Raw genomic sequence first — 23,030 nt, forward strand, 5'->3', positions numbered from 1 at the left:
TCATCTCCTGACGCCTTCGTTCCCCTCACCACACCCCCGACACCTCATCCTCTCCCAGTTGATCCTAGACCTTCCTCTCTCACCCCATCAACCACCATAAGTTGTGAGCATCAGTGGTGACTTTCCAACTTCCATGAGCTGCTTTGTAGCAGAGCCATGTCCATGAGAATTCATCCAGCATGCCATGAATGTTCTTCCATTGCTGCCAGGCTGCAGCATTTCTGCTCCTTGGATGTCTGCGATGTGAGCAAGACCTTGATGAAAAGTCCCAACTTCTGCACGTCACTGTGGTCAAGACGTGTCCTACACCGACGTGTTTTCCCACTGACGTGGGCAAACAATCCAGCAGCGAGGAATTAGTCCAGAGGCCTGGCCTTATAATGATATGCTGATATATTACAATGAAGTTCCCAATGTCCGAAGGCGGGAAACACAGCCTGCCATGGATGGGCTGAGCCAACGATTGCAAACTGGTTTTACAACGTTGTGAAACCAATTTTGGCCTTCTCGCCATATTGTCTGCTCACACGACCACACCCGACACCAGCGGGCACAGATATTGCACCCACAGACACAAATGGATTGATATAAAAGTCATGCTACAATTACCAATGCTATTTTATATTGGGTAGACCAGACTAACCTTTTCGCCTAAGATGGGCTCACAGTGGGAATAATTGATTCGAGGGGCCCATGTTCCATTTCCAGTGCATTCTCTGTATACGCTTCCTGTAAAAGCAAAAGAAACCTTAGTGGAAAAAATTGGTTGCAAAGCAAAAATGGATTCTTAATGATAGATTAACTGTTTTAGTGAAAATGTTAAAGTTTTGAAGTGTAATCACTGTTGTATTGTAAGAAACAGAGCAGCAAACTTGTAAATAGGAGGCTCCCACAAATAGCAATAAAATAAATCACCAGATCATCTGTTTTAGATATTAGTTGAGGGATTAATGTTGGTCAAAACAGCAAGGAGAAGCCCCATCGCCTTCTTCGATGGGATCTTTTATGTCCAACTGAGAGGCCTTGGTTTAATATCTCAACCGAAAGGTGGCATCTTTGACAGTGCAGCACTCCTTTGGTCCTGCAGTAAAGTGGCAGCCAAGGATAGATGCTCAAGGTCTGGACTGGGGTTTGAAACCAAAACCTTCACATCTACAACTGAACAAAGGCTGACACTATACCTGGTTGCCTAATCAGTGTATAATTCATTCAGAAAAATTTGGGCACTAGCGAATCAGAACCCCCTTCTCACGCCACTCGAGCTTCCTTTCCAAAAAAGAATTAGGAGTGTGAAAGAGGCAGCCAATTTGCTAAACCAATCCATTTCACACTGGTACCCAAAACAAATTTATACTCCATCTTTTCTTCCATTCTTTCCCTGGACCTTGATCCTTCTGTTAGATCTCCCAGTCTGAACTTGTTTACTTTGTAAATGATCAAATAGATAGCGGTAACAAGAGAATCATATTTCTTAATTTTTCTAAAAAGTAAAATAGCAACCTTGAGCAGAACAGGATTTTCACCCTGGCATTACATTTATCCAAGAATGTGTTAAACCATTCCTATTTCTTGCAGTAGACTGCCCTGCTGATCACTGCACTTTACAGATGTTAAATTACTTGATGCTTTGAGAACATTTCAAACCCTACTGCATCGGAGCAGTGTGACAGTACATTGAAGAAAGGTTGACTCCTCCTGAGTGTTAACGAGTCATGGGCAGCTGAGGTAAAATGATTGGCATCGGCATGTTATAGCTTGGAAGGTTTTCACAGGTTTCTCTTTGTAGCAACATGGCAAACAACTGTACAAAGATCACAAGTGGGGTCATTTTTAATTTCACTACCTGGGTACTAACAACAGATTGAATCACCTGCTCTTTATAGAATCTGCTTAATTTTAGTTCCATTGGTGGAATTGGGTAGGTACTTTAATGGTCCAATTACCCCTAACTTCGAAATTCAGCCAGGTTTCTCACCCTTCATTGTCATCCAACATCTCCCTCTAGAGAGAGTTAATCTCAGGATAGGACAGGAGTAGATACTGGTGTGGATGTGACGCTTACCATCAAGGCTCACTTATGGTGAGTTGCCATTTGGATGTCATACTATCAGCCGGCAGTTTTGTTGCTGCCAGCCCATCAGTAGGCAGGTAGAGAAAAAAAAAATGACTCTCCACCGAAATGGGGGAAAATGTTATAGCATTCCTATAAACTCAGTCTGCCAGTAAAGGTATAAAACATGGTAATAGATCAGTGGAGCACTTCACAGTGCATCAAACGTAATGGCTGTAGGCTATAACTGTCAGTGTACACAACCTGTACAGCTCTACAAGGTCCCACTTCAGTGACCCACGTGCAATTTAGTACAATTTTCAATTCAGTAAGACTCTCAGTCATCCATAATGTCAAATAAGCTTTGCTGAATGTGTGTCAAAGTTAAACTTAAATTCTATTTTTTCCTTAGCTGATGATGGACTGCCAGTCACTGTTTCATTGAAGGTACTGCACATGGCCACTGGAGAATAAAGTAATTTAGGGGGAGTGGTTGCAATTAAAGGGGTTCAATTGTTACAGCCTCCCTGGTGTGGGTGTGTGGTCGGGCTGGGGTGTGGGGGGGCTTATTCAATCATTAAAAACTGTCAGTATGCTGTGTAGTGGTACCTGCACCTTGATTAACTTGTTGCCTAAAATTCTAGCAGCAGAGAGACTGACAGCTGAGGTTATTGGTAACCACAAAAAGAGTCCAGTGCCAGATGCTTATTGTTTGGGTTCGTAACATTCAAACCAGCAATTTCAGATGAGGTAGCGACAGCTGCCCAGTGGCCTGGGAACTGTTGCCTGTGGGAGTTAGTGGGCTGTATTTTATTCCCCCCCCCCCACCCCTGTTTACAGGTGGGGGGTGTGAGGGAAACATAAAATACAAGGGGTGCCCAGCCCACCACTTTCCTGCCCAACTCCAGGCTGTCCCCGGTATGGCAGCCAGCCTGCTATATTTAAATAAATAATGAAAGATCAATTGAGTTTGTTGCCAAGCCAACTTACCAGGATTTTAAGCTGCCCACACCATGGGCTGAATTTTGATGTTGGCGAGCAGGGGGTGGGGGGGGGGGGCGGGACCCGCTCGCCAATGCGCAATATGATGCAGGATGATGTTGGAGGGAACCCCCGACGTCATCCCACCCCATTTAAATTTTCAGGAAGATGGGAGCGCAGCAAAATCAGCTGCGGGCCCACCGAGCTGTCAATAGCTAATTGAGGCCATTGACAGGATCCTTTAAACAATTAAAGCACCTGCCCGTCCAATCTTAAGATTGGTGGGCAGGCCAGGAGCCCCAGCGGGCAATAGAAAAAACATGAAACCTCATCCACCGGCGAGATGTTTCGTGTAGGGTTTAAAAAAGTTTAATAAAGCTTTTGTGAAATTTATTAACATGTTCCATCTCGTGTGACATTGTTAAGGATTTTTTTTTCTATTTTTACTGTTTGTACAAATGTCAGCGATCTCCCTGAGGCAGCACTTAGCCTCAGGGAGATGTGCGCTCTTTGGTGCGCATGCACGAAAAAGCGCACTCTGTCATATGGGGAATCCACCCCCCTGCCCTCACAGGAAGCGCTTAGCACTTCCCGCCGGACATCACGCTGGGTGGGCCTTAATTGGCCCGCCCACGTAAAATGGCGGCGGGGCCCACTTCTCTGGTGGGGATCAGCTTCCTGCCTGCCGGAGATTGGGTTGGGCCTGCCAGCCCGGTAGGCAGAAAATTCTGCCCCATAATACAGTTGCTGTGGCAGGTGGTTGAAAGTGGGTATTATGTTTTTTGAGACCAGGTTGAAAAAGGGCAGGATGCGGGGCCATATCATTTGGCAGGTACCCTGTGCGCAGTAGGAGTGTCCCCACCACAGCCCGCCCCTCCAACTTCAATGATGTCAACATGCCCCACCCTTCTTTCCTCACTGCCTGCCCTCCAAAACCTGGCCCTTTACCCGCCCTCTTTCCCGCTTTCCGGGCTGGATCCTCGGCCACCCTAAAAGCCCAGGACTTAGCTGTCTCCAGCAGCCATCAGTACTCCTCCTGCTCCTCCTTGCAGTCCCGGCAGCACCCTTTACTGAGCTCTAATGCTGCCAGGACTGATGGAGCTGCCAGCTAATCAGATGGGCTGATTGAGGGCGGCACTTCTGCCCACTGAGGGATGGAAGTCCCACCCTCATCTAGTTTCGCCTACCCCCAGAGTGTTATGGCTGCAAAGTCAGCTTCCTTCCAGGGTGGGGGAGAGAGGATGCCCAATTAATCCATCCCCCCATAAAATCTAGCCAGGTGTTGTTGAGGGGAGCAGGAAGGGGTTCAAAATTACTTGGAAAAAATGGCTACTTTTAGTGTTTTTAACAGTAAAGTTTAACCCAACTCACCCTGACAGGAAACTGGCAGGATCAGATCGTATTACAAAACAAAAACAGAATTACCTGGAAGAACTCAGCAGGTCTGGCAGTATCGGTGGAGAAGAAAAGAGTTGGCGTTTTGAGTCCTCATGACCCTTCAACAGAACTAGGTGAATCCAAGGAAGGGGTGTGTGTGTGTGTGTGGTGGGGGTGGGGGGTTTGGGTGGGGGGAGAGAGAAGTGGAGAGGGTGGTGTGGTGGTAGGGACAAACAAGCAGTGATAGACGCAGATCATCAAAAGATGTCACAGACAACAGAACAAAAGAACACATAGGTGTTAAAGTTGGTGATATTATCTAAACGAATGTGCTAATTAAGAATGGATGGTAGGGCACTCAAGGTATAGCTCTAGTGGGGGTGGGGGGAGCATAAAAGATTTAAAAATATTTAAAAATAATGGAAATAGCTGGGAAAAGGAAAATCTATATAATTTATTGGAAAAAACAAAAGGAAGGGGGAAGAAACAGAAAGGGGGTGGGGATGGAGGAGGGAGTTCAAGATCTAAAGTTGTTGAATTCAATATTCAGTCCGGAAGGCTGTAAAGTGCCTAGTCAGAAGATGAGGTGTTGTTCCTCCAGCTTGCGTTGGGCTTCACTGGAACAATGCAGCAAGCCAAGGACAGACATGTGGGCAAGAGAGCAGGGTGAGGTGTTGAAATGGCAAGCAACAGGGAGGTTTGGGTCATTCTTGCGGACAGACCGCAGGTGTTCTGCAAAGCGGTCGCCCAGTTTACGTTTGGTCTCTCCAATGTAGAGGAGACCACATTGGGAGCAACGAATGCAGTAGACTAAGTTGGGGGAAATTCAAGTGAAATGCTGCTTCACTTGAAAGGAGTGTTTGGGCCCTTGGACGGTGAGGAGAGAGGAAGTGAAGGGGCAGGTGTTGCATCTTTTGTGTGGGCATGGGGAGGTGCCATAGGTAGGGGTTGAGGAGTAGGGGGTGATGGAGGAGTGGACCAGGGTGTCTTGGAGGGAGTGATCCCTACAGAATGCCGACAGGGGTTGTGAAGGGAAGATGTGTTTGGTGGTGGCATCATGCTGGAGTTGGCAGAAATGGCGGAGGATGATCCTTTGAATGCGGAGGCTGGTGGGGTGATAAGTGAGGACAAGGGGACCCTATCATGTTTCTGGGAGGGAGGAGAAGGTGTGAGGGCGGATGCGCGGGAGATGGGCCGCTCACGGTCGAGGGCCCTCTCATCCACTGTGGGTGGAAAACCTCGGTTAAGGAAGAAGGAGGACATGTCAGAGGAACTGTTTTTGAAGGTAGCATCATCAGAACAGATGCGACGGAGGTGAAGGAACTGAGAGAATGGGATGGAGTCCTTTCAGGAAGTGGGGTGTGAGGTGCTGTAGTCAAGGTAGCTGTGGGAGTCGGTAGGCTTGTAATGGATATTGGTGGACAGTCTATTACCAGAAATTGAGACAGAGAGTTCAAGGAAGGGAAGGGAAGTGTCAGAGATGGACCATGTGAAAATGATGGAGGGGTGGAGATTGGAAGCAAAATTAATAAATTTTTCCAAGTCCCGACGAGAGCGTGAAGCAGCACCGAAGTAATCATCGATGTACCGGAGAAAGAGTTGCGGGAGGGGGTCGGAGTAGGACTGGAACAAGGAATGTTCCACATACCCCATAAAGAGACAGGCATAGCTGGGGCACATGCGGGTACCCATAGCCACACCATTTATTTGGAGGAAGTGAGAGGAGTTAAAGGAGAAATTGTTCAGCGTGAGAACAAGTTCAGCCAGACGGAGGAAAGTAGTAATAAAAACAAAAAACTGCAGATGCTGGAAATCCAAAACAAAAACAGAATTACCTGGAAAAACTCAGCAGGTATGGCAGCATCGGCGGAGAAGAAAAGAGTTGACGTTTCGAGTCCTCATGACCCTTCGACAGAACTAGGTGAATCCAAGGAAGGGGTGAAATATAAGCTGGTTTAAGGTGTGTGTGTGTGTGGGGGTGGGGGGGGTGGAGGGGATGTGGGTTGGGTGGGGGGAGAGAAGTGGAGGGGGGGTGTGATTGTAGGGACAAGCAAGCAGTGATAGAAGCAGATGATCAAAAAATGTCACAGACAACAGAACAAAAGAACACATAGGTTTTGAAGTTGGTGATGTACATCTAAATGAATGTGCTAATTAAGAATGGATGTTAGGGCACTCAAGGTATAGCTCTAGTGGGGGTGGGGGGAGCATAAAAGATTTAAAAATATTTAAAAATAATGGAAATAGGTGGGAAAAAGAAAAATCTATATAATTTATTGGAAAAAATCAAAAGGAAGGGGGAAGAAACAGAAAGGGGATAGGGATGGAGGAGGGAGGTCAAGACCTAAAGTTGTTGAATTCAATATTCAGTCCAGAAGGCTGTAAAGTGCCTAGTCGGAAGATGAGGTGTTGTTCCTCCAGTTTGCGTTGGGCTTCACTGGAACAATGCAGCAAGCCAAGGACAGACATGTGGGCAAGAGAGCAGGGTGAGGTGTTGAAATGGCAAGCAACAGGGAGGTTTGGGTCATTCTTGCGGACAGACCGCAGGTGTTCTGCAAAGCGGTCGCCCAGTTTACGTTTGGTCTCTCCAATGTAGAGGAGACCACATTGGGAGCAACGAATGCAGTAGACTAAGTTGGGGGAAATGCAAGTGAAATGTTGCTTCACTTGAAAGGAGTGTTTGGGCCCTTGGACGGTGAGGAGAGAGGAAGTGAAGGGGCAGGTGTTACATCTTTTGCGTGGGCATGGGGTGGTGCCATAGGTGGGGTTTGAGTAGGAGGTGATGGAGGAGTGGACCAGGGTGTCCCGGAGGGAACGATCGCTACGGAATGCCGATAGGGGGGGTGAAGGGAAGATGTGTTTGGTAGCGGCATCATGCTGGAGTTGGCAGAAATGGCGGAGGATGAAATCCTTTGAATGTGGAGGCTGGTGGGGTGATAATTGAGGACAAGGGGGACCCTATCATGTTTCTGGGAGGGAGGAGAAGGCGTGAGGGCGGATGTGCGGGAGATGGGCCGGACACAGTTGAGGGCCCTGTCAGCGACAGTGGGTGGAAAACCTCGGTTAAGGAAGAAGGAGGACATGTCAGAGGAACTGTTTTTGAAGGTAGCATCATCGGAACAGATGCGACGGAGGCGAAGGAACTGAGAGAATGGGATGGAGTCCATACAGGAAGCGGGGTGTGAGGAGCTGTAGTCAAGGTAGCTGTGGGAGTTGGTAGGCTTGTAATGGATATTGGTGGACAGTCTTATCACCAGAGATTGAGACAGCAAGGTCAAGGAAGGGAAGGGAAGTGACAGAGATGGACCACGTGAAAATGATGGAGGGGTGGAGATTGGAAGCAAAATTAATAAATTTTTCCAAGTCCCGACGAGAGCATGAAGCAGCACCGAAGTAATCATCGATGTACTGGAGAAAGAGTTGTGGAAGGGGGCCGGAGTAGGACTGGAACAAGGAATGTTCCACATACCCCATAAAGAGACAGGCATAGCTGGGGCCCATGCGAGTACCCATAGCCACACCTTTTATTTGGAGGAAGTGAGAGGAGTTGAAGGAGAAATTGATCAGTGTGAGAACAAGTTCAGCCAGACGGAGGAGAGTAGTGGTGGATGGGGATTGTTCGGGCCTCTGTTTGAGGAAGAAGCTAAGGGCCCTCAGACCATCCTGGTGGGGGATGGAGGTGTAGAGGGATTGGACGTCCATGGTGAAGAGGAAGCGGTTGGGGCCAGGGAACTGGAAATTGTTGATGTGACGTAAGGTGTCAGAGGAATCACGGATGTAGGTGGGAAGGGACTGGACAAGGGGAGAGAGAAGGGAGTCAAGATAACGAGAAATGAGTTCTGTGGGGCAGGAGCAAGCTGACACGATCAGTCTACCGGGACAGTTCTGTTTGTGGATTTTGGGTAGGAGGTAGAAGAAGTTGGGCGACTATCAGGTTGGAAGCTGTGGGAGGAAGATCCCCAGAGGAGATGAGGTCAGTTTGTTTTTATCTCTGTTTTTATCTCAGGTCTTGTTACACCCTGCCCAAATTTATGTTTTAATAAAGTTATACCTTAATGCCCAGCAACCCTCTGATTTACAAGAAAGCAAGGAAGGAAAGAAGGAAGATTTGCATTTATATAGTGGCCGGGATTCTCGTGCCCGCTGGCGTTCGGCATGTTGGGTGGTGTGAGCGGACGATGTGGTGATAAGGCCAAAAATCAATTTCACAATGTTGTGAAACCAGTTTGCATAGTTCACTTGGCCCGCCGATGGTGGGCTGCGTTCGCCGCCATCCGATGTCAGGAACCTCATTGTAATACACCTGCATATCATTAAAAGGCCAGCCTGCTGGACTCATCACCTCCACTGGATCATCCGCCCACATTGGTGGGAAAACACGCTGATATGTTTCACAACAGCATGTATAAGGCGTGCACTTGGCAGGATGAACTTCGTTCAGGACTTCAGGGTTTGTTTGAGAACCTTGCTTCGGGCAGCACTCGCAGTCATCAGCGCCGGGCTTCACAGGCAGCACCATGTCACTTGTAGTTGGGTGACGGGCAGGTCTCTACCTACCAGGTCAGCCATATGTGGGTGGCTTTTCAATGGCTGCAGGGCTGGGGCTTGCTTGGGGAAGGGGGAGAAGTGGACTCAGACAAGAGAAGAGGCTGCAGGACTAGCATTGTATTGTGGAAGGAGGGTAACCCAGGGGGTATTTGGGGACACATGTTGATCTGTGTAAGTGGCCTCAAGATGGTGAGGGCTGAGGAGGCAATCTCCAGAGGAGATGAGGCCAGATGGATCTGTGAGGTTGTGTGTGAGAATGGGTGGTAGTGTCCCTTGAGCTGGCAGTGAGTGACGTGCCCGTGAATGTGTGATGGGCTCGAGTGTGTGAGTTTAGAGTGATGAGGTGGTTACCTTGCCCTGACTGCACAGATGAGATCATTCATCCTCTGCCTGCATTAGATGGCCAACCTCTTCTGTGCAACATTGACACTAACCTCACTGCCATCGCATACCAAGCCAGAGTGGTAATGTTGCTGCCTCTCCTGCAGCCAGAGTAGGGGTAGAGGACATCACAGCAGGCCTCCATAGTGTCCAAAAGGTGCTCGAAGACTAAAGTCTTTTTGCAGCAGCCCTGGGCTGGAAGCACTGAGAGTGGCTGTATAAACGTAGTGCTTGCTGTGATGAAGTGGTGAGATGACGGTCTGGCAGGCAAATCAGAGCCCGTGTGCCATGGAAATGGCGTGTATCCCAGGAATGCATAATTAATGCGGCGGGTTTGAGACAATATGGCGTGAAAAGCCACCATTGTCGCTGGTGGGTAAGGTGATGATTTTCCTGCCCGCCACTGCCCTTATCGTAAATCTGGGACAATTCTGCCCAGTGTCTTTCATGGCCACTGGGCGTCTCAAAGGGCTTTACACACCATGAAGTACTTCTGAAGTATGGTCACTGTTGTCATGTAGGAAACACAGCAGCCAGTTTACACACAACAAACCCCCACAAACAGCAATGTGATAATGATCGGAAAATCTGTTTTTTATAGCGATGATTAAGGGATAAATTTTTGCCCAGGACAAGCGGGGATAACTCCTCTGTTCTTCCAAATAACGTGATAGATTCTTTTACATCCATCCATGCAAGCAGATAGGGCCTGGGTTTAATATTTCATCCAAAAGATGGTATTTCCAGCAGTGCAACACTTCTTCACTTCTGCACTGGAGTGTCAGATTTTTGTGCTCAGGCCCTAGGTTGGGATTCGAACCTGGAATCATGTGGCTTAGAGGTGAGCGTGCTACCAACTGAGGACACCAACACACAGAAAAGCTTGTATTTGTATGCTGGCCTTATTCTATTTCATACTTGGATGTGCACTGAGTGTTGTTATGTCGGAAAAAGCAAGCAGCTAATGCGTACACAGCAAGACCCCACAAATGGAACTGAACTGAAAAATCAGCTAAGATGTCTTTTTGATAGTGTTGATGAAGGGTTGGATGACAGCCAGGAAAATAGGAAAACTTCTTGCTCTCCTTCCAACACTGTGTTTAGTATTCACCACAACAGGTTGACAAGGCCTAAGTTTATGTCTCATCTAAAAACCACCAGCTTTTTGGCAATGTAGCATTCCTTCAGCTGTGCACTGGAGTATTAAACTATGTACTTAAGTCCTAAATCAAAACACACAAGTACAAAAAGAAATAGATTATGGGCCTAATCATGTCACCCTGCCTTTAGCGAGTGCAACCTTATGCACTACCCGCCCTCAACCAGTACTAATGTTAAATTCTTCCGGAGAAAACCTGGATCAATTTCAAGAACAACACTAGCAAATTCCTCGTTGGCTACTTGAGACAATCGTTATTAAAGTTTCCAGAGCTTTTGCTTCCACTATTCTAATCCATGCCTTAGCTCTTTGCATGAAGAAAAAAAAATCCCGATATAAATCTTAATTTTTCCTTTAATTATTCTAAGCTCATTTCCCCTTGTCTTACTTTAGTAACATAATTTAAAATACTATTTCAGATTTACCTTTCTTATTCCCTTAACTATCATATATCTCTATAAGGTCAGCTCTGAGATGCATCTTTTAAAGGCATCTTTTAAACATGTTTTTCCAGTCTTTCCATACAACTCAGACCTCAAATAATAGGGATCAGCCTGGTATGTAAAATTCAATCATACTCTGGAGATTTGACTTCTTCATCCTTAGGAGTTTAAAATAAGCTAGAAAGCATCCATAAGGTGACAAGTGGGGCTTAATTGGCAGAAGAAAAGGACTAAATGGTCTTTCCTTCTTCCAACAGTTGCCTTTACCTTCAGTTTCCCTAAGGCACCTTGACTAAATGATATTCCTCCATATGGGTCCTGGCAGAAAAGGATAAAGTTTACAAAACCTGTCCTTCTGATGCAGGGCCTCACCCGAGTGAAATCTTGGGCATGTTCTTCAAAATACCCAGTTCGTTAATTTTAATGGACAGAAAATTGCAGCGCTCTCATGCGTGAGTCCTGATATATGGGGCTCCAAGCCAGAAGTGAGCAATCAGAAAATTTACCCTCGAGTGTTGGCAGGTTAACTGATCTTGGATGTCAACACACACACACACACAACACAGAGACATACTTTCCTGCTCTAAAAATTACAAATTGCAGCAATTTATTGTAGAGGCATCCCAGCTTTAAATAGCTGAAAGTCGACCGAGCTGCTCGGTCAACTGTCTTGCTGTGAAGTGACAAAACTCATTGGCAGGCCTTAGCCCACACACCATTAGCAGATACGGAATGACTAGCTTAGCTACATTCAGTTTACTTACTTGAGAGTTACTTCTGAAATTTACAGGTCAAATAACTCACACTTTGCTGACCCTTTTCGCTCAGGATTATGATCCCTTCTGTCAATTTGTAGTGCTCCCACCTTAAATGAAACATTCAAACATATCAATTGATTTCTCTTAGGTAATGACCTCAAGGAAAATGGACAAAAATGTGGCTCAATGGAATTGAAGTGTAGACCAGCCATGATCTAGTAAGATGACGGAAAGGCCCCAGTGTCAGATTTGAGCATAAAATCCAGGCTGGCACCTTCACCACAATACTGAGAGACTGGAGTATTGTTAAATGTACAGCCGTTTGGATGAGGCATAAACATTTTCCTGTTCGGTTGAATGTACAAAATTCCTTTCAAACATTCCAAAAAAGATCATAACACTCTGGTCAGCACTCTTCCCTCAGTTATTTCCATAAAAGATAGATTAGTCCAAAATTTCTGCATCAATTCTGGTATTTTTCTGTGCACAATTTGTATCTCCTTTTGTTTTGGGTGGTAAAATGGCATGGTAGCTATTTCCACCAGATTGACACACAACTGGTCCCACATGTTTTGAGTTTCCTCATGCATTTGGTTTCATTCCTAATCCATATTGTGAGTCCTGAGTAAAGTCATTATGATACATTTTTAATAAGGGACAGTGGCTGAATTTCTGCTCACAGTACAAAAAGGGTTGAGGTAGCTTCTGAATAATGAGGTACAGTTGTGGCTAGGTTTAACTGAGGCAAGCAGAAGTAAGGAGCTTATGAGCCTGAGGTGTGTGGAAAATCTAATTACCATTTACAGCAACTGGGAATAACATTTGGAGCAAATCTTTTGGCGCTCGGCCCAGGTGCAATATCCTCAGTATCACATTGAAGTGCCAAGCAGAATTATAAGCTTAAGTGCTGCAGTGGGACTCAAATTCACTTGGAACATAGGTCCTGGAATAGCTCATTCAGTCTTTTCTGCCATTCTGTTAAACCATGGTTGATTCACTTCAACTCCATTAACTCTCCTTTTCTCCATATCCTTGAATTTGCTTCTCACTGATTCTGGAATTCCAAGACCATCTGGTGGACTTGACAGTTTGTTATTTTGGTCATGATTTTAGTTTTCAGTAAACTTGTGCTAATTGTGCCTCACTTTGTGAAGTTTCTGTGATTAGCAATTATGGAATATGTATATTGGGAGTTTGAATGCAGGGGACAATGTGCCCCTACAAGAGCTTATCTTTATTCAGAGACACCACAAGGTGGCATGATATGGGAAATCTGAAATATAGTAGAGTGATGCCCATCTGCACAAGTTGGGCACATTGTTGGGAGAGCTTTACTTTGGGTCTAACCTGGATGCAGTGATGTGATACTGTGTAATTGAAAGAACTCTATTCCTGGCACAAATATCCTTCAGCTTAATGAGGAAATTTACAAAACATTGCTAGCAAAGAATGAATAACTCTGAAATATTCATCACTCTATTGTAGCTTAAGCTACAAGATTTATGTGGGCTAATAAGACATAAGAACATAAGAACTAGGTGCAGGAGTAGGCAATTCAGCCCCTCGAGCCTGCTCCGCCATTTATTGCGATCATGACTGATCTCATTTTGGCCTCAACTCCAATTTCCCGCCCTCTCCCCATAACCTTTCAACCCATTACTAATTAAAAATCTGTCCATCTTCTCTTTAAATTTATTCAGCGTCCCAGCATCCACTGCACTCTGAGGTCGTGAATTCCACAGATTCATGACCCTTTGAGAAAAGTAATTCCTCCTCATCTCTGATTTAAATCTACCACCCCTTAGCCTAAAACTATGTCCTCCCATTCTCGAATGCCCCAGAAGGGGAAACATCTGCTCCACGTCTACTTTATCTACCCCCTTTAGCATTTCATATACCTCAATTAGATCTCCTCTCATCCTTCTAAACTCTAGCGATAATAGGCTTAAACTGCTCAATCTCTCCTCATAAGACAAGCCCCTCATCTCTGGAATCAATCTAGTGAACCTCCTCTGAACCGCCTCCAGTGCAACTACATCTTTCCTCAAGTAAGGGGACCAAAACTGTGCACAGTACTCCAAGTCCGGTCTCACCAATGCCTTGTACAGTTGCAATAACACTTCCCTGTTTTTTATACTCTATTCCTTTAGCAATAAAAACCAAAATTCCATTTGCCTTCCTTATTACCTGCTGTACCTGCATACTAGATTCATGCACGAGGACACCCAGATCCCTCTGCACTGAAGCATTCTGAAGTTTCTCTCCATTTAAATAATAAGTCGCCTTTTTATTCTTCTGACCAAAATGGATAACCTCACACTTATCCACATTAAACTCCACCTGTCAAATTTTGGCCCTTTCCCTAGCCTGTCCATATCCATTTGTAAATTTCTTATTTCTCCATTGCAACTTACTTTCCCACCTATTTTGGTGTCATCTGAAAATTTAGCTATAGTACCTTCTATCCCTGAATCCAAGTCATTAATATAGATTGTAAATAGTTGGGGCCCAAGGACTGAACCCTGTGGCACACCACTAGCTACAGTTTGCCGTCCAGAAAAAGACCCATTTATCCCAACTCTCTGCTTTCTGAAGATTAGCCAATCCTTTTTCCAAGCTAATATATTACCCCTAACTCCATGTGATCTTATCTTGTGTATTAGTCTTTTGTGTGGCACCTTATCAAAGGCCTTCTGGAATCCTGATGTACTACATCTACAGGATCCCCATTATCCACTTTGCTTGTCACATCTTCAAAGAACTCTAGCAAATTAGTCAAACACAATTTACTCTTCATAAAACCATGCTGACTCTGATGGATTGCATTTTGACTTTCCAAATGCCCACTACTACTTCCTTAATAATGGATTCCAACAATTTCCCAATGACAGACATTAAACTAACTGGTCTATAGTTTCCTACTTTCTGCCTCCCCCGCTTTTTGAATAATATTACCATTTTTCCAATCCACTGGAACCTTTCCAGAAACCAAGGAATTTTGGAATATTAAAGCCAATGCATCCGCTATCTCTGCTGCCACTTCCTTTAAGACCCTTGGTTCAGGTCCTGGGGATCCAAATGACATCCACTTGGATCCCAGTTAACCCTCAGATGCTCGGATGATTCCCTCTTTCAAAGCTCTGCCTTATTCCTTTCCTGCTCCTACTCACACCCTCTCTTCCCAGCACAAAAAGGCACTGTTCATCTTCCCCTTTTCCAAAGTTGGCAAAACGTATTGAAGATATGACATAATATCTGTCAGGCAAACAGCCATATCAGAAGCATTGGACCTCCAGCCAGTGGAACCATTCTCCAAAAAGGATATGGTGTTTATCAATGTTGTGCTCATATGGTATTGATAATACATTTTATAATGAGCTGTGGTATTCCTGGAGAGCTATTGGTTACCACTGCCACCTAGCAAAGACTCAAAGCTGTTTTGAGAATGATCAAGTAGGGAAAGCCTACTCTTGGGATGTGAAAGGGTCTCCTTTGGGTTGGGTGGTTCCAAGAAGGCAAGCCTTGTGATAGAAACTCATGTTCGTATGTTTGTGCAAACAAGTGTACCCTCTGTCGCATACTTGGTATTGCAATAACTGAAGGAGGGAGAACTGTAGTATGCCAGAGCACAGTTAATAATTGCCCAACTGTTTGGCTCAGGATTAGAACTTAGGGCAATGGACCCCCTAACAGTAGACTGGGATTTTTCCCCATATGGCCCTTAGCAAGTAGGTGGACAAATAGAGGGAAGTAGATCTGAAAAGTTGCATGTTTTGTACCTGGCTAACCTTCAGTGATATTCTTGCTCATACTTAGGAGTCCCTAAGCCTTGGATCTGCCAATTTGAATCTATGATCGTTGGAATGAGGTAAGTGGAATGCATCCCAATAGCGTACGCAACATATTAGACAAAAAGACATCCTACAGATGAATATGTGGCTGGATGTTACAGTCTCCACATCACTCCCACACCCACCCCATCCAGGTAAAGGTTTGCAGGCAGAGGGCCCATAAAATGCCATGGACACCATGTCTGTTGCCTGCCTGCCTGCCCCATCTCAATTTTACCAGCAGCAAAGGGAGGCATCGGTGACTTTCCCGCTCTTGGAAAAATTGATGGCCAATTAAGAGCCTCATTTTACTGCCACTGGAATTTAACCAGCTGCATGAGAGGCTCACCCCAAGCGTCCAGTCCAGTAGATTTCACTGCATGGTTTGGTTGTGAGCAAGGGGAGAGGGGTGTCTCCTTAACGGGTCCGCTGTGCTTATCGGAGGGCCCACTGGGTCTTTCCCACTTCCCCAGTATGCCTCCTCACCTTGCCCGTCCACCCTGGCACCTGACCTTCTCACCCATGGACCTCCTGCCCTGCCCAAACCAACCCCTGACCCACGCATTTACCTTTCACTCTGGCCCTTCATGATTGGGGACTGGAAGCAGTTCCAGCAGTGGTCATCACTCCCGGTGACACTGCTGGCATGAGAGAGCTGCCAGCCATTTGATTGGCCAGCAGCCCTCAGAGGCAGCACTGCCCAGATGGGGATGAAGTCCCGCCTTAAACCAAGTAATGGTCCTACAGCTTTTAAATGCCTGCAGGGAGACCCACTGGAGGTGGATGGGTGGCCTCACCCCCAACCTTTCACCTGGGGGAGGACACTCTGATGCCCCAGAAATCCAGCCCTTTATTTCTCAGTAGTTTGATTTGGAGACTTTGACCAAACTTTTGTTCCATTATCTTCTAATGTGGCCCAGTGTCAAGTTTTGTCTGATTATGCTCCCGCTCAGGACTCTGGATGGTTTACTGAGTTAAGCATACTATATAAATGTTGAACATGATTGTGAGTTTCTGTGCATGTCAGGCACCTGGCTGACCAAAAGGGACAGAGATACGAGGAGGGATTAGTTACCGTGGCTTAGTTTGTGTCTCTTGAGAATAGAATACCGTGGGGTGATTTGATAGCACCATTTACAAGTATGGGAGGCTTAGAGAATGTGGATGTGGATAGACTTTCTGACTCATACGAAATGCAAGACATAGAATGATGGTTTCAAATTAAGAGTGGCAAAAGAAAATGAAAAATCCAGCAATTTCTAATGCATGACAAACATGTGCAACAGCTTATCAGTGAGGGTGGTGGGAACATGAAGCCATGACATGGTTCAAAACAAGACTAGACGAAGTGCTGAGAGATGATTCAGGGTTAGGTTTGGAAATTGATAGAGGTAAACTGGTGGGAGGTTGGGAACTCTGTTTTGCGTGTTGCACCAAGTTCTGTTCTCCTATCACCTTTGTACTTGCTGACCAACTTTGGCTCCATGTACAGAAATGCCTTGGTTTTAAAATTCTCATCCTTGTTTCCAAAACCCACCAGGGCTTTGCCCTTCCCTAAATCTGTGATCTACTCCACCCTTCCAGCCCTCCAAGATGTCTGAACTTTTTCTAATTTTGGCACCTTGTGCAGCCCTGATTTTTATCACTTCACGACTGGCAGTCATGCTTTCAACTGCACAGGCCCTAAGCTCTGGAATTCCTTCCATCACCTCTGCAGTTCTCTACATCTCCTCCTTAAGATGCTCCTTAAAATTAACTCTTTGCACAAATCTTTGTTCTAATATCTTCTAATATAACCCAGTGTCAAGTTTTGTCTGATTATACTCCCACTCAGGACTCAGGATGTTTTACTGAGTTAAGCACACTATATGAATGTAAGTTGTTGTTATTGTTGTAGATGGACCAAGGTTAATTTATGACTGAAAATTGTTATTTGATACTAAGTTGTAAATGAAAGTTATAATTAAAAAAGAGTGGGACAGATTTCAGGCTGATTGACACATATGAGATAGGGCTTACATTTCAGATTTACATGTATTGAATTAGGTTGGGCGTGTAAATTAAAGCTGTTTCTCATTGTCCATAAGTGAGGGTTAATGCATTTATTAAAAAAGTTCAGTAAAGACTCAATCTCAATCTTTCTGAGCCTCATTTACCTTCACCAGCGATTTCTAACCATTTAGGAATGGAACAAGGTAATATAGAAAATCAGAAAAGACAATTACAGTTTATCAGACCAATGATAGTCCAAAAAATCCCAAACAATACTTATTTCCTTCAGTCATAGCTTGGTAGTACAGAAATTGAATACAGAGTATTGCTGAAAAGACAGACATGTTTTTGAAACTTTTCATTTTGCACTCATCAGGGCAAACAAAAGAATGCCAAATTTCAAATGATCACAGCAATTTATACTACAGGGGAAAAGGGTGCTGGTTAGTTGGAAAGTCAACTCTGATTGGCTGAGGCGTTGCCATGGAGAAAGCAATGGGGAATTTTAGGCTCCTCCAGCTCCTGGGGAATTCAAAAATGGTGCAAGGCTTGAACATATTCCATCTGCTGGCAGAGAATGGGTCTCTGCGTGTGAATGTATGTCACTTCTAGCAAGTATAAATGAGCCACATTATAAGTTTGACTGATAATCTTAAATTGGTTGTCACTGTAGCTATTGGCACACTCAGGATTGTTCAGCAGGTGCTGCCCAATAGTGGAATCACATCTAACAGTAGATGTTTATTTTGGGTTTTGCATTTGTTCTGATGAATACAAGACAAAAGCTTCGGGAACATGTTTCTTTATCAGCAATATTTTTTTCCTTATTCCTCAATCAATTTTTCTCCTATCCAGCCCTTGACTTTGTCAACAGCATCAGCCTCCATTCTCCCATTGGTCTGTAGGTCCCACATATTTACAACTATCTACTTAAAGTCATTGAACTTAAACAGTCTTCACTCTCCTACTTCCGAGTTGGAAGCTGAGTCCTCTTTTTGCAGACTTTGTGATTACACCAAACACATTATTAGGCCCCAATTACATTACAGACCTTCAATATCACAGTAAGATTTCCCTGATTCTTTGCTTCCCCAGTGTTACCAGTTATCACCACAACAGAGCTTTAACCAGAGCTTTAACACATTGCAGTTCAAGAACTACAGGCATTCAACATTAAAGAGGCACCATGTTCGTGAATAATATTTTTTATCTGTTTGTAAACATCATGCAATGACAAAAATTGTGCATACTCTGAAGAAGGTGATGTTCGGTTTCCCTGCCTTCCAGAACATCAGTGAAGATTGTCAAATACTTATTATTGGCTATTCTGTGACACGAACCTATCTTCATCAAGTGCAAGGAGATACACTTCAAATTTATTCCACTTACAATAAGATAAGAAATGTAACATATGATTCCAAAGGGACTAGATAATGTTGACAAGCTGTTCTCTAATGTGCAGATCAATGGGGAGAATTTACTCCCATCGGTGGGGTTGGGCCAGAGCGACTGCTGGGCGCTGCCATTTTACGTGGACGGGGCAATTAAGGCCCACCCAGCGTGGAAGCGCTGAGCACTCCCTGCGCGGGCACAGAGCTGCCTCAGGGAGATTAGTTTAAGTTTTAAAAATTTTAATAAAGGAAAAAAAAATTTTTTAGGACATGTCCCCTCATGTGAAACTGTCACATGAGCTGGGACATGTCTATGAATTTTATTTAAAAAATTTGCAAACTTTTAAAAAACTTTGTGAAGCCTCATCCCGTCCGTGGATAAGGTTCCACAAAAAATACGAAGGCTGCCTAGACCCCTCGCCTGCCCATCAGCCTTAAAGTTGGACGGTCAGCTCAGTTTATTGTTTTAATTGATAGTTAACTGCCTTAATAGGCCTTTGACATTTTGGTGGACGTGCAACCGATTCGGGTGCGCGTCCTCTGAACTAAAAATCTGAATGATGTGCGGTGATATCAGGATGCATGCCCAATGTCACCGTGCGTCATTTTACGTCGCGGTGAGTGGGCCCCAGCCCCGCTTGCTGAGCCGAAGATTCTGCCCAATAGAACCAGAGGAAATGGTCTATGCTTGAAGGAGATAATGGGCAGAATTTGAGTGCCTGGGTTTTGATTCCACCGTTGGGACGGAACTTGGGTCAAGAACCCAGATGCAGCATTGGGACTCCAAGGGAGGTTTTGAAGGAGGTGGCCAATTAAGAGACCAACTCCAGGAGTCCAGTCCAACTAAGAGAGGCAAGTAGGCTTCACAGCTGGGAGGGCCAAAGGGAGCATCGAAGGCTCTGCCTACAGCTCCAGGGACAGATGTGGATGCTGCTAGTTGTAGATGGGGGAAAGAGATGTAGGTGCCCCTTGTAGATTTTAGAAAGTTTAAAAAGACAATGTGGCCACAGCTGCCACACTATGTATTGTTGGAGGGGTACTGCTGCACAGGGTAGCCTGTGGCTGCAGCTGTGGCCTCTGGCACTTGTGGTGCAGTGGAGGTGGAGGCAATTAAAGGAAGGATTGCTGCCCCCCAACCACCAGACCAACCCCCTCCCCCCACCCCTCTGTGCTCCTCCCACAAGCTTGCTGCCACTTTCATCCATAGGTCAGGCTTCAGTCTCTTATGGCATCTGGAAAATTCGAGACTATATGTGTTGAATGCCCTAAATAGGCAACTTAGCTGACCTAATTGGCCAGGTACCCTGGTGGATGGGTCGCTGACAGTGCTCCTCCACCCCGCCCTGCCCCCAAAGGAGTCTCACTAAAAGTAGGTCAGAGGTGAGAACATGCTGGGAAACCCAAATGCCAGCTGATAGCGCAAAATTGCGGTCACATAGTAAGGTTTACTGTGCTGGGATCAGTGTTCAGGTGAGTTCGTATAACTATGGCAGTTGAGAAGGCTTTAAACTAAATAGTGGGAGCGAGGAATTAAGTGTGGGGAAATGTGATCAATTAAAGAGAGAAGACAAAGCAAGAGAGCAAGGTAGCAATAAGAGAAGTGATAATCAGAGCATGGCAGGAAGGGACAGAGTGTTCAAACCTTAGTGTGCACCAGCAGATAAGGCCACAGTTTGCAGAATTGGTAAAAAGACATAGGGCAGAATTTTACGCTGATTGGGTGGGCGCGCGCCCGACCCGATCAGACGCGAAATTGCACTAGACGAAGTTGGGCGTGTGTCCCGACGTCATCCTGTGTCGCGCCATATTTCAGTCAGCGGGCATGCGCAAAAGCCGTAAGTGCATCCGCTGACAATTAAGAGGCCAATTAAGGTTATTAAAGGTGCAATTGTCTCCGATTTTTTGTGGTCCGTCCAACCTTATGGTTGGCATATGGGCGAATCAGCCAGGTGGACCTTGCATTTTTCATGAAACCTCATCCAAGGCTGGGATGAGGTTTCCGTTATTAAATGAAAGAAAAATAAAAATTTATGGACAGCATTTTTATTGTGCATTTATATGTTCAGGTGACTGATTGCGATGCTTGGACATTTTTTTTCCTGATATTAAAAACTTTACTTAATGCTTTTCAAGTCTTCAGCTACCTGAAGCAGCTCTCTGCCTTCAGGGAGCTTTCTGTCAACCCTCGCCTGCGCCCGCGATGATGTCAGTGCCCACCCTCTTCCCGCCCCCACCCCGGCAGTGTTGAGCTTCTCAGCGCGCTTTTCACACTGACTGGCTGTTAATTGGCCAGCCAGCGTGAAATCGCGGTTGGGGGCTGATTGTGGTCAGCGGTCCATTCCCTGGCAGATCCCGGACCCGCCGATTGCACCCGCCCGCTGACCTAAAAAACTCTGCCCATAGTTAAAGGCTCTGTACCTGAATGCACATAGCATTCATAACAAAATGAATAGACAGCCAAAATAGAAATACATGTGTATAATCTGATAACCATTTCAGAGAAATGGCTGCAAGATGACAAAGGCTGGGACCTGAATATTCAAAGGTACATGACATTTCAGAAGGACAGGAAGCTAGGAAAAGGTGAAAGGGCAGCTCTGATAATTAAGGATGACATTGGTGCAATAGAGAGAAATTACCTTAGTTCTAAAGGTCGGGATGTAGAATCAGCTTGGATAGAGATAAGAAATAATAAGCTAGGAAGTCACTTGTGGGGGTAGTTTATAAGTCCCGTAACAGTAACCATACTGTAGGATGGAGTATTTGGGAAGAAATAATGGGAGCTTGTGAGAAAGGTACGATAATAATCATGGGTGATTTTATTCTACACATAGGACAGAAATTTCCACCCGTCAGGGGGGTTGTGCGGGGATGGGCGGGAGCGGGTGCGAACCTGATCGCCCCCCCCACCAATCGGGACCACGCTGCCATTTTATGTAAGCAGGCCAATTAAGGCCCACCCAGCTTGACGTGCGCCCGGAAGCGCTGAGCGCTCCCTGTGCGGACGGGGGAGGATTCCCTGAGTCGGGCCTGCCTCAGGGAGATTAAGTTCGAAATGTAAGTTTTTATTAAACTCAGGAAAGAATTATTTAGACATGTCCCCTCGTGTGACAGTGTCACATGAGTGGGACATTTTTATCAAATGTTTGAAAATTCTTTATTTAATTAATAAACCCTTCATGAAACCTCATTCTATCCATGGATGAGGTTTCATGAAAAATGTGAAGGCCACATGGGCTCTTCACCTGCCCGCCAACCTTAAGGTTGGACGGACAGCTCAGGTTATTGTTTTAATTGATATTTAAATGGCCTTAATAGACCTTTGACAACACGCGGTGACACCAGGATGCACACCCGACATCACCGCGTGTCATTTTATGCGTCGGCACGCGGGCCCCGTCCCACTCACCGACCTAAAAATTCTTCTGATAGATTGGGTGAATCAGATTGACAAAGGTAACCTGGAGAATGAGTTCATATGGTCTTCTTGGGACAGTTTCTTGGAGCAGCACTTGCTAGAGCCAACCAGAGTGCAGTCTATTCTAGATTGAGTAATGTGCCAAAAAACAAGATTAATTAAATGACCTCATTGTAAAGGCACCTCTGGATAGCAGAGATCATAACAGCGATTAACTGGGCCTATATTCTCAAAAAATGACAGGTGAATTCATTGAAATTTCAAAAATTCTTACAGGGCGTGACAGGGTAGATGTAGATAGGATGTATTCCCTAGTTGGTGAGTCTAGAACCAGGGAACACAGGGTGGAATCATCCCAGATTTGCACTAAGTGTGGCAGCGGGTAGGAAAAATGACATTTTACCCACCGTCTGCAATGGCAGCTTCTCATGCCGTATTGTCCTAATCCCACCACACTAATTATGCATTCCTGGGAAACACGCCATTTCCATGGCGGGCTGGCTCTCATTCGCCTGCCACACCATCACCTTTCCGCTTCATCACGCCAAGCACCATATTTAAAGTGCAGCCAAGTGCACACATCTCAGTGTTTCCAGCCCGGGACAGCTGCATGAAAGACATGGCCTTGAAAGGCAAAAAGACTGCAGCCGCCAGGCTCAATGATGCTTCCCTCGAGCGATTCTGGACACAATGGAGGCACGC

The 23,030-nt window shown here is 45.4% G+C and overlaps 1 protein-coding gene across 1 annotated transcript in view; it reads right to left on the reverse strand.

Moving 5' to 3' along the window:
- Nucleotides 1–23,030, reverse strand: part of LOC121279409 (corticotropin-releasing factor receptor 2-like) — a 200,196-nt gene that overhangs the window by 108,836 nt on the left and 68,330 nt on the right. The window contains exon 3 of the mRNA XM_041190630.1: nucleotides 644–729. Coding sequence (XP_041046564.1) covers nucleotides 644–729 — 86 coding nt within the window. The remainder of the gene's footprint in view (nucleotides 1–643; nucleotides 730–23,030) is intronic.

The sequence above is a fragment of the Carcharodon carcharias genome, chromosome 6, assembly GCF_017639515.1.
Source record: "Carcharodon carcharias isolate sCarCar2 chromosome 6, sCarCar2.pri, whole genome shotgun sequence".
NCBI classification, from domain to species: Eukaryota; Metazoa; Chordata; class Chondrichthyes; order Lamniformes; family Lamnidae; genus Carcharodon; species Carcharodon carcharias.